This window comes from Euleptes europaea, chromosome 10, assembly GCF_029931775.1.
Source record: "Euleptes europaea isolate rEulEur1 chromosome 10, rEulEur1.hap1, whole genome shotgun sequence".
Lineage (NCBI taxonomy): Eukaryota > Metazoa > Chordata > Lepidosauria > Squamata > Sphaerodactylidae > Euleptes > Euleptes europaea.
In genome coordinates, this window is record NC_079321.1 from 73,095,250 (window position 1) to 73,107,501 (window position 12,252).

Below are 12,252 nucleotides of genomic sequence, written 5' to 3' on the forward strand. Positions count from 1 at the left end.
AGGATTCAGCTGGTTCCCTTTAAAGTTCAAACTATGTGTGATTCTTACTGAGGTACACCTATCATTCTGGCCAAATTATTGATTTCTAGTGAACAACTATAGTTGGAATCAGTTAAATGGGCCTCTGTGATATGCCAAATGCCCTTTGCTTTAAAAAGAGTGACTACAGTGCGCTGAAAATATTTTGCTAATCAGGAAGTATAAGCAGTAAGAACAATACATACTCTTTCAATGCATTGCTTTTTGTAATTTAATATTTAATATAAACAAAGGTGCACCTTTAACTTCCTGAAGAATTGCCCTCAGTCCCAACTTAAGCTATTTCTTTTTTGATCAATGAAATCTGAAGTGGTGTCTCTGCTTGAGGGACAGGATATTCTGTTTTAGGACAGGAAGTAGACTACATATTTCAGTGGGTTTAGCCTGGAGTAACTCTGGATTGGACTGCACAGCAAGTGACCCAAGAGATCCCATATATACCAGAAAGACAGCAAATCCTGGTCTTGACCAAGTCCTCAAATGGCCATAATGCACAATCTGAGAAGTGTTTCTCAGGATATCTTGAAATGTTTGCAAAGGATGTTAAAACATACCTCTTAAGTCTCAGGCTAATTCGCTGGTGAGGGAAAGTGCCATCAAGTCACAGCCAACATATGCCTACCCCACAGGATTTTCAAGGGAAGAGATGAACTGAGATGGTTTGCCATTGCCTGCCTTTGCATAGCAACCCTAGACATCCTTGCTGGTCTGCCATCCCCGCACTAACCAGGACTGACCCTGATTACCTTCCAAGATCTGATGAGAGGAGACTAACCTGGGCCATCAGGATCAGGGTGCCCCTAAAATAATGTAATGTCAAACTGCCACCATAGCTATCTGCTTTTAGTTATAATTATGATATTTAGCTATGTTTAAGTGGTTTTACTGTGTCTTTACATATTGTTTTATAAGTTTATGTATATATGTATTGATTTTCCTTCTGTTTTAAACTGCTTTACCACTTTGGATACTTTTCACGGAATAACAGCTGAGAAATACCATAGAGAGACAAACAAAATGTACTATAGTGTGTTATGAAGTAACTGCTATGGTTTATTTCCAGAACCTCTGTAACATCAATTCACAAATACTGTTCACATCATACAGTTACATATGAAGCAGCTAATGATGACCACTCCTGCAAATGCCACACAATAAGTTAAAAAATATGCACCATGCAATCCACAAAATGGCCTTGGACTCCAAGAGCCAACATGGGTAACTTCCTACTCATATGATTTGAGCCTAGTCTGATACAGTAAAATGAAAGTTATAAAGTTGACTTCAGTACAAGCAGGGCTTAGGAGTATCCCCACTGGAATCTATCTGTGAATCTTTGAGGAAGGAAAATTGAACTTGCCTTCAGCAGCTGGCATGGCAGGGGTCATTCCTGGAGTCTGTGGTAAGAAGAGGTGAGGAGCTGGTCCTGCATACAAGACAGGAATAAAAAGGCATTCATAATTAATCAAACCGTTCTTTTCTAAAATGCATTGCCTGCTGGCATCCTAACATACCCTTTTATTTTTTAACAGTCCCTGGGAAGACTGAGCTTGCTTCTGAATCATTGAGGCATATTATTAAGTACCAAATAGACATCATTGAAGAGGAAGGTGGAACAAACAAAAATTGTGAGATTTAAAAGGGAGTTTCAAGATTACTGTGCATGTAAAAGTAAAAAACAGGAACTACAAAAAGGCACTGATGGATTATTTCTCATTCAATTTCTTTTTCTTCATAATTAAAAAGCTCAAATGATCAATATAATGAAAAGTTTTCACACTTGTCATCCTGCTAATTTGAAAGAATGCACATGTATTTTTTTTTCCTTTAGTACAAAGGACTAGTCTAGAGGGTGGCATAGTGGTTAAGAGCAGCGGACTCTAATCTGGAGAACCAGGTTGGTTTCCCCACACCTACACACAAAGCCTGCTCGGTGATCTTGGGCCAGTCACAGTTCTCTCAGAACTCCCTCAGGCCTACCTCACAAAGTGCCTGTTGTGTGGAGGGGGAGGTGATTGTAATCAGCTTTGAGACTCCTTATGATAGAGAAAAAGCACGGTATAAAAACCAGCTCTTCTTCACCAACATCCAGTTGGCAATGAAGAAGAAAAGACTTGACTAATAGCTTGCTGTGAGCTATAATTCTGTCGCTACCTAAAGTAGATTTGAGAACTATGGTGGTTTAATAAGCAGCTATGTTATATACAAATTTATTTATATTTATTTATTTATTTAAACATTTATATCCCACCTTTCTTCTTGGTTCAAGGTGGCTTACAATAATAATTAAAACATCCCCAGCTAAAAACAAAGATAAAATAGCAAGCCCCAAATCTCCCCTCCCCCCCCCTAAAAGATGCCTTAAAAGATGTGTTCTCCTAAGGACAGTTTTTAATGTTGCTCAGAAAGATGAAAGAAAAATAAGTTAAACTTGCTATACACTTTTGCTATAAAGGGGAAAGATATGCATTTCCATAAATGTCCTTACATATATCTGTGGAACTTCTCCCATCATATGTTCCACCAGAGAAGTGTGAGCAGAGGAAACACAACACTCCATCAGTGCAAGCGTAGATCTGCTACAGGAAATCCATAATCAAGATCTCCGCCACCTACTGTTTTTTAAATGTTCACAACTGGGAGGGTAGAACCAGGAGGTCTCCTGGAATTATAACTGATCTCCAGATTACATAGATGAGTTCCTCTGGAGAAATGGCAGCTTTGGAGGGTGGACTCTACAGCTTCACATCCCTGCTGAGCTTCTTCCCCTCCCCAAACTCAGGCCCCAAATCTCCAGAACCTTTTTGACTTGGAGTTGGCAACCGTAACAACTGGTGAAGTTGGTGAGGGAAACAGTGCCAGGAAAGGGGTTTTTTTTTTTTTTTTTTGCTGTTTCTTCATGCCATTTTTATTATTCAAAAGCTCTTATTGGCCCACTGGGAAAAGAAACAGGTAGTTGTAATTATTCTGTACATGTATGCTAAATATTTGTTTATATTCTGTTGTTCCTTCAAGGAGCTCATAATAGTTTATATTCTCCTCTCCTTCATTTTATCATTTCAAGAACTGTGCCAGTAGGTTAGGCTGAGAGACAGTGACTGGCCCACACTGGCTCACAATGAATACAATGGGTCTTTCTCATACTCCAGTGCATGATTAGATTTTCATAAACTTCAAGACAGATATTTAATTACAATATGGTTTTCATTTTCCTTCTTCCTCTCCCCATTTTAGAAAACAGATGGGCAAGGGAGCTTATCTTTGAACTGGAATTATGTCCTAAGTATATATACAAAATTGTATTCTGATATCTTAATGTTCAATAGAGTTATTACATTACAAACAAGCAAACTAATGGGATTCTGAAAATGCCAATAGTTAATCCAAAGGCCTCAGTCAAAAACAATTTAATGAAAATTCAAGTAGCATTTGTATAAACTGGAAAACATGCAACCTATGAAAGCTAATACAAATTTTCAAAATTCAAATACCTTTATTGGCATAGTACAATCTGCAGTATATAAAAAGATAAAATTTAGAGTAAAATAAAATTAAAATAAATCATTCCTTAATATTGTGATGCTACGTCCGACTAGATTCCCATCAGTTGACTACTATTGTCAAAAATTTTGCCACGTTTTTGGTTATCTCAGGATCCTTATAAGCTAATAGTTTGTAAAGTATTTTCGTATTATTTGGTGAGAACTTCAAAACTAGCTAGGACTAATAGATATTATTCCAGTTTAGTAAGAAGCAAGAATAGTAATAAAGCTGCTGTGGAAATATGGTTTATTAATATATTCACTATATTTAACAGAGTAATTTCCCAGACTTTTCACATTTTACAATGCACAGACGCTTGTGGAAGATGGTTATAAGAAACTATCCATGACTTCTCCCACTACAAGATTGTCTTGCAAAGCTAAACTAACTATTATCATATTTTGCCAAATCAAACCTGGCTAATCGGCATGGGCAGCGCAGTAGCAGGGGGCTGGGCCCATAACCCTGTTGGCTAGTATATTTTAGCTTGGCTGGCACCCCAGGCTTCAAGTGAACACAGCAGAGTCAGCACAGTTTGTATAAGTGCTATTTATTTATACACAGTGACAAAGTGCTCCGCCAGACTCCTCATTTAACACAACCCACGCTATATACAGTTTCTGTACAGCTATATATAATTCCGCTTGGCTCATCAGCCAATCAAGTTGCAGTTGCTGAGTCATTGTACCTTACTCATCCAGACCGGTTCTGACTATATTCTGTACAGTCAGGTGATCAACAAGCTGTCAAATAGATTATTACCATCTACTCACTGTCTGCAGTCTCCAGTATACACTGACATCCTGAGGGGAGGGGCTGTGCTGGTGGTTGGAGGCAGTTCAGTGGCACCGTCTCCAAAGGAGGATTCAGCCCCCTCCCCACTGAGGCTGGGAAGCTGCCCTTACTTGCAAGCCCAGTGTAACCGCTCCACAGCATTCCACGGGGCTACACCACCTAAAAAGGTGGCATAAATGCAAAGGAGGGCAAAGGAGGCATCCCCGGCCTGAAGGGGGGTTAGGAAGCCACCTAAAGGTGGCTCCGCCCCTGGAATGGCCCCTGGGATGACGGCACACATGTGTGTTGTCAGGACGCAGGTTGGAGACCACGCTGGCATCCTGGGGCTGTGCTGCTGTGGCAGTGCTGGGAAGCTGGTGTCCGCACCCCAACGCTGGCATCCGTGCCGGTCGCGGCAGTGCAAGTGGTCTGGGCACCGGCACAAGCAGCGCGGACACCGGCATGGGCCCTTCCACACCTCCTAAGACCATTCCCAGATCAGGAATGGGCTATTAGAGGTACATATTTCACATCAGAACTGAATTGTTGGTGGTAGAAAGTGCCCTCAAGTTGCAAGCAATTTATGAGGACCACCTAGGGTTTTCCAGGCAAGAGATGTTCAGAGGTGGTTTGCCATTGCCTGCCTCTGCATAGCTATCCTGGAATTCCTTGGTGGTCTCCCATCCTAATACTCACCGGGGCTGACCCTGCTTAGCTTTTGAGAACTGGTGAGATCAGGCTAGCCTGGACCATCCAGGTCAGGGTGAAAACTGGCCTGTCTCTTCCACAACAATTTTATTAGCAGAATTTATTTCCTGAGAGCTAGGGGTAGAAATGGCGAGTTTAAAGTAATGATTTGTATATGTGAAACATTTATTACTGACATTACCAGTCAAGATGCCAGAGTTCACAATTACCTGGTTCAGAGCATGTGCAGAAAAGTTTAATGGTAAGCCCTCACTCTGTGTGAAATTTGAGTTGATTTCTAAGGACTATATGAACAGACCACCTGACAGAGTTATATTTTATTTAATGTGTGTTTCCTCTGCTCATTTTTTCCCTTACTGTACTATGGTTATTGTTTTTAATTTAGTTCCCAGCTGTTTAAGTAGTGGAAGGCAGCGACATTTCTCAGTGCCATGTCTGAACAATATGATAACACTCAGGCATATGACACCATCAAGCCACATGCTTCAGCATTAGTGGTCAGAAAATAACCTTCAGAAACAGATGAGTTTTCCCCTCAGTTGCCAAAAAAACTCATAATTACCAAACCAATTTCAAATCAACTCAAGGGGATTTTGCGCATCCTTAGATAAAACACCACCAAATGTCTTATCACCTGAGAGGTGTAGTGCACTTTTAAAGTAGTGTAGTGTACTTTTAAAGGAAGCAGATCATGTGTTCACCTTCTAGTTACTGAGTGTTTGGCAATCAAATGAGGACCAAGGAGACGTTAAGTGGACTATATGCAAATAAGAATCAAGTGCAAGACAGATTGGAGGTGGCAAGAGAGGAATTCTATTTTGTACATTTTATTAATTTTATTTAAAAATTTGAGCTCAAGTTAAAAATGTTGTACAAAAAATGTTCTTAACATTCTACTACTACTTTATCCATTGCCAACTGGGAGAATGTGACAAATTATGCAATTACAACTAATTGCATTTTGTGAAGCATGATAATGAATGTCGAGTATGCCAGTTATTAAAATAAAATGGCTGATAAAATTGCCCTATAGATTTTCCTTAGAAACTGGCTACCACATGGGGCCATGATACATCACCTTCAGATGCCATATGGCCTGAATATAAATACAATTAAAAACATGAAAAGCTTGATTTAAAAGTTTGACTTTACCCTCAGGTAAAAATATGTATTCTGAAAAGCCTCCCTTGTAAATCTGATTTTAAAATCTTATACTTCCATATGTTATTAAATATCTTTCTCTTGCTTTGATGAGGAAGCACAAAACAGAAGAGCTAAATTAATATTTCATCCTTTCTTTTGATTAAATATGTTAAAGAGGATATCCTAACTTAAATTGCCCTATCCTCACAGGTTCAAAGCATTGCTTTTAAATAATCTGGAAACTGCACCAAAAAGTAGGCTACAAAGTCTGTCAGCAGAACTCTTATCATTGCTGTCCATGCACTAGATGGCTTTTTTTAGTAATACCATGCTGTAAATAAGAAAAGACTGATCTATTTCAGCAATCCTGCTGTTGATAAGATTATAGTCATTCGGATGGTTACCAGACATGAGTGGCACTTTATTATACTTGGTAACCGGCAATTGTGTGGCAAACGTACCTATTTAGAGTCTTGATAACAGTCAACCACATGAACACATTTGAAAGTCTATGTAAATTTTGTTTACATAGTGAATTATATAAGGCACCAATGGTACATTTTAGAGAAGGTATATCTGTATGTCACAGATCAAAAAGGGAGTAGTAACAAAGGATTAATTCAGCCATTGGTTAAAGCGGACACAAGGAAAGAGAATGTTCTTTAAAAGCCCTTTCAATTGAAAATAATCTCTTAGTAGGAAAGGAAGTCACAGTTGTCATGGGAGAAGATATACAGAGTTTCAAGCAAGAGAACGCAGAGGAAGGATCAGATTTTCAATATATAATAGAGAAAAGCAACATGGTTTGATAACTGATTACTTATGGGGAACAAAGGAGGTGATGTAGTTCTGTTTTGACAGACACTCTACTATATATGAAAATTAGCTTCGAAACTTATGAACATAAGAAAAGCCATATTGGATCAGACCAAGGCCCATCAAGTCCAGCAGTCTGTTCACACAGTGGCCAACCAGGTGCCTCTAGGAAGTCCACAAACAAGATGAGTGCAGCAGCATTCTCCTGCCTGTGTCCCACAGCACCTAATATATTCAGCATGCTCCTCTGATCCTGGAGAGAATAGGGATGCATCATGACTAGTATCCATTTTTACTAGTAGCCATGAATACCCCTCTCCTCCATGAACATCTCCACTACCCTCTTAGAGTCTTCCAAGTTGGCAGCCATCACCACATCCTGGGGCAGAGAGTTCCACAATTCAACTATGTGTTGCGTGAAGAAATACTTCCTTTTATCAGTTTTGAATCTCTCATCCTCCAGCTTCAGCAGATGACCCCACATTCTAGTATTATGAGAGAGGGAGAAAAGCTTCTCCTTGTCCACTCTCTCCATACCATGCATAATTTTATAGACCTCATGTCTCCCCTTAACCACCTTCTTTCAAGCTAAACAGCCCTAAGCATTTTAACCACTCCTCATGGGGCAGTTGCTCTAGTCCCCTGATAATTTTGGTTGCTGTTTTCAGCACCTTCTCAAGCTCTGCAGTATCCTTTTTTAGGTGTGGTGACCAGAACTGTACACAGTATTCCAAGTATGGTCTCACCATAGATTTGTACAAAGGCAGTACGATAAAAGCAGTTTTATTCTCTATTCTCATCTAATTATGGCCAGCATGGAATTTGCCTTTTTCACAACGTCTGGATTGACATTGTCATCGAGCGATCCACTACCACCCCAAGATACCTTTCTTGGTCTGTCACTGCCAGCACAGATCCCATCAGTGTATATGTGAAGTTGGTTTTTTTTTGCCCCAATATGCATTTCATAGGTAGTCACAATTTGAGAAATGTTTTGAGGAATCACCATTTGGAAAATGTGCCTCTAAGCAAACATTATGCAGTTCTCTTCAAACTGTGGTCCTTTATGCATGGGAGCTCTACCCCCTGCCCAATGCAGGAATTTCACAACTACCTCCCACACACACACCCAGTGACCCCTACTCCATGTCCAGAAGATGCCCAAGATGCCCTCCCTCTCATGAACTGCCTGTTCATAGAATCAGCATTGCTGACAGATGGCCATCTAGTCTCTGCTTAAAAACCTCCAGGGAAGGAACACTTACCACCTCCCGAGGAAGCCTGTTCCACTGAGGAACCGCTCTAACTGTTAGAAATTTCTTCCTAATGTCTAGATGGAAACTCTTTTGATTTAATTTCAACCCGTTGGTTCTGGTCTGACCTTCTGGGGCAACAGAAGACAACTTGGCACCCTCCTCTATATGACAGCCTTTCAAGTACTTGAAGATGGTTATCATGTCCCCTCTCAGTCTTCTCTTCAGGCTAAACATACCCAGCTCCTTCAACCTTTCCTCATAGGACTTGGTCTCCAGACCCCTCACCATCTTTGCTGCTCTTCTCTGGACACGTTCCAGCTTGTCTGTGTAGGTGCCAAGTGAGCTTCAAGGCGAAGGACATTCCGCAAATGAGGTTCCACTATTGAAAAAGCCCTCTCTCCTTTTTAACTGGTGAAATGATGTTTTGCCAAAAAGTTACCTTTGAATGCAAACACATGGCCTATGTCACTGCAGCCATTCTTGCAAAGGTTTGTGTGATTAGAAATAAATTTTCTTCCAAGCTTCAAAGGACTGCAAAATGGTACATGTGACCATAGAATTGGACACAGTTTCTAGAAGATCATGACACAGTTATCCATTTGTTAAAAGAAGTCTTTGTAAAAAAATTCTCTATGTAGTTTTGATCTTAAACATTTTTGTATCTCATCACCCTTTGCCACTCCTCCAAACCAAAGACTTATAGGGGAGATTTTCTCCATTTTGGGTTGACAGCCTCCAGGTGGGATTTGAAGTTCTCCTGGAATCACAACTGATCTCCAGAATACAAAGATCAGTTCCCCTAGAGGAAATGGCAGCTTGTGGGGGTGGACTTTATGGCGTCATATCCCTGTCAAGTTCTCTCCTCTTTCCAAATTCTGCTATATTCAGGTATCATCTTCAGATATCCTAGGATTTCTAAAGCCAGAGGTGACAACCCTGTCTTCATTACTATGCCCCAGTTCAGTGCTGAAGAGGGAGGAACTTTAGTAGCAGAAAGGGGACTAGAATGGTAGTAAGTGTATCAGCCTATAAATTGTGTGCAGGAAACTTAGCCAACACCATCCAGTGTAATTGATGGCAGTTGCCTTTAAGTAAAACAATGTTTTCAGTATGATGTTTAGCACTGCATATGCAAAAATGATCTTTAAAAAAAATTAGAAATTGATTCAAACAATAGTACTATGTAGAAAAGTTTCCCAGTCTTGCTACCTGAGTGTGAGCTCCAGGCTGGGAGCGCAGCTGGATTCAAGGTCAAGTCGCTCAGAGGTTTGTTATGACGGCTTGCGCTCCGTTGGCGTGATAACTATAATCTATCATGGGAACCAGGCTCGGCCTGGTATCCAACGGTGCCTTTCTGATGTATATGTTCCTACCTGCCCGCTTCCCCTCCACTAGAGTCCCTGTACCTTTCCCTGTAAGTTGCTGCTATACACCTTATGCTTCCCGAATAAACTGCTTCTTAGATGACTCTGTCTGACGTCTGGTGATTGGGATTCGACAGGTGAACTCAGACCTTACACTGAGTTCCTTTACCTAGAGAATTGAACCTAATACTTTATGTATGCAAAGCATGCCCTGTACCATCAATTGATGGCTCTTTGCCATAGGATTTGAACTCACAATTTTATTTAATGAATGATTTAAGAATTTTACCCTACTTTTCTCCCCAATGGAATCCCATAGCAGTTTATAAAATTCAATTTAAACAAGCAAACTGAACCAGCCAAAAAACAAGAACAAATATTGGTCAAGTCCTGAATCCACTGACTCAGTTCACTTTGTGGCCTCAGGCTGCAAGCCAGGAGCTAAGACCACTTTACCTCCTGTCCTCTGGCTCGCATCTTTGGCCATTCCTGCCAATAGAGGAAGAAGGGCACCTAAGCCCTGATCTTATTTAGCTGCTGCTATCCACTTACTCCACAACCAGCCACCACTTGCATGTATACACCAGCTAGCATTCACTTCAATGGGACTTCCCAGGAAAATGTCCCAGTAGATTTTGCCTCTTAGAGATGCCATCCAGACAGAGTCTGGAATCAAAACACATCCACAAGAACAAGTTTCCCTGTTATGTACTGCTGTGCATCCTATGGACAACTATACATCAGTTAAACTGTACCTTGCACACAAGTGCATCTGAATGAATGATTTTATTATTACGGCAATAGCCAGATAAGCTGAAAACCTTGTCAGTAAAACCAATTACATAATAAAAATCTCTATATACAAAATACAGATAAAATTATATCAATTAAAAATCACTTTGTACACATAGGCACATATCAATTAAAAATTACTAATACCCTTCACGTGCATCTGCCTATCACTGAATTGCCAAAACAGCTAGCTACCACCAGACTATAACTTTAAATTATGCCCAGATAGCAGTAAGAGTCCAGTGCATATTCCAGAGCACTGCCCTTAGAAGATGGAGCAAAAGCATATGGAAAGTCATCAAGGATAATCAAACACAAATCATGTTGCTATTAATGTTACAGACTAAACATTATATGAATGAGAAAAAAACCTCCTGTCTAGTACTGCAGATAGAAACATGCCCACCATCATAATTGTGGCTTCCAATAACACACTCATTTTATCCCTGTATTCTTCATTCTTCCTATATGATTCTACGCTGCTGAGTTTTGCAAATAATATCCCATGCCATCAAAACACAAAAGTAATGCAAGCAGAGTATGAGTCTCTTTCATACAAAGATGCTCGCTGCGCCCCCCCAAAATGAAGGAAAAGAGTAACCAACAAGTAGTACAAGGGATTTCACACACCCAGCATTAATGTGGGGCGTTGTTTTTATTTTCTCTGAATTTGGTTTTAGTAACTAACACGTGCAACTTATTAACAAGTCACAGCAGTTAATTTATTTGAACTATTTTAAACTCTGTGACTCTTTGTGAAGCCCTAGTAATTTTATTTTTTGATCCAGACCAGGCCATTTTTAACCACATTGAGCCTAATGTATAAAATTCTACACTATAATTATAGTTTAAATTATGAACTCCAATAAAGCAATATTTCTTTATAATACTGACTTTATCATTAATAGAAAGAATATTAAACAATACCCATCTACATCTTGGATAGTTAAAATATTTTGGGTACTGTCAGCTCTGGGCTCACCAGACAAATCCCACAAATCGACTTCTAGGCAGGTCTTCCATAGAAAGTTGATTTATTAAGAAATATACAGCGAGTTACAGAAACCGACTTGGAAACTGGCAAGGATACTAATGGGGGAAACACTAAGGGTACGGGGGATTAAAGGTGAAAGTGAACTTTCTGGACGACTACTGGTTGCTACAGCAACCCTCTGATAACACTTGTTCCCAGGGAAGAGCAAGACAAAATAAAACCAGGGCTGAACAACAGTTCGACCTTGAAACACCACCTGGCGTAGCCGCTGGGTACCAGGCCGTTGCCTGACAGGTACATGTTAAGCTTTACACCCTGACACACTAACAGAGAATAGTCTGTAGAAAGTAAGACACTGTATGCTTTATCAATGTGGATGCAGACTGCAGTATTCATCTGTTTTCTTGATGAGCTTTCTGATGCTGATGGGAAGCGTGCATCCTACTCTAGGACTTTCGGTTTTGTGGGCATTCTATTCAGATGTATAGGGATCCTGCCAGACACACGTTTTGGGAGTGCGATTTGTATGATCACATGATGTGTGAATTGGGAAACCTGGATTTTCTATATGAGTACAGTTTCCAGTCATGCAAACCTGAAAGTGATTGTTCCTTTTGAGGACATAGCAGGAACCCCCACACTCTTGATATGTGCAGCTGGTAGGATCCCCTCTTACCTGAATGGAATGCCAATGTAACATCCACAGAGGGCTTAGATATTTTACACTGCTAGAACTGGACTAGGGCTTTTCTCTTCAAAAGAAGTATGATTACATAGATATATGGACAGATAGACGATAGATGACAGTCAGACAGACAGACAG

At 40.2% G+C, this 12,252-nt stretch overlaps 1 protein-coding gene across 1 annotated transcript in view; it reads right to left on the reverse strand.

The window, feature by feature from the left end:
• Positions 1 to 1,261: 1,261 nt before the first annotated feature.
• TRDN (triadin) overlaps positions 1,262 to 12,252 on the reverse strand; it is a 139,123-nt gene continuing 128,132 nt past the window's right edge. Inside the window, exon 14 of the mRNA XM_056856720.1 lies at positions 1,262 to 1,465. Coding sequence (XP_056712698.1) covers positions 1,362 to 1,465 — 104 coding nt within the window. The 3' untranslated portion in view covers positions 1,262 to 1,361. The remainder of the gene's footprint in view (positions 1,466 to 12,252) is intronic.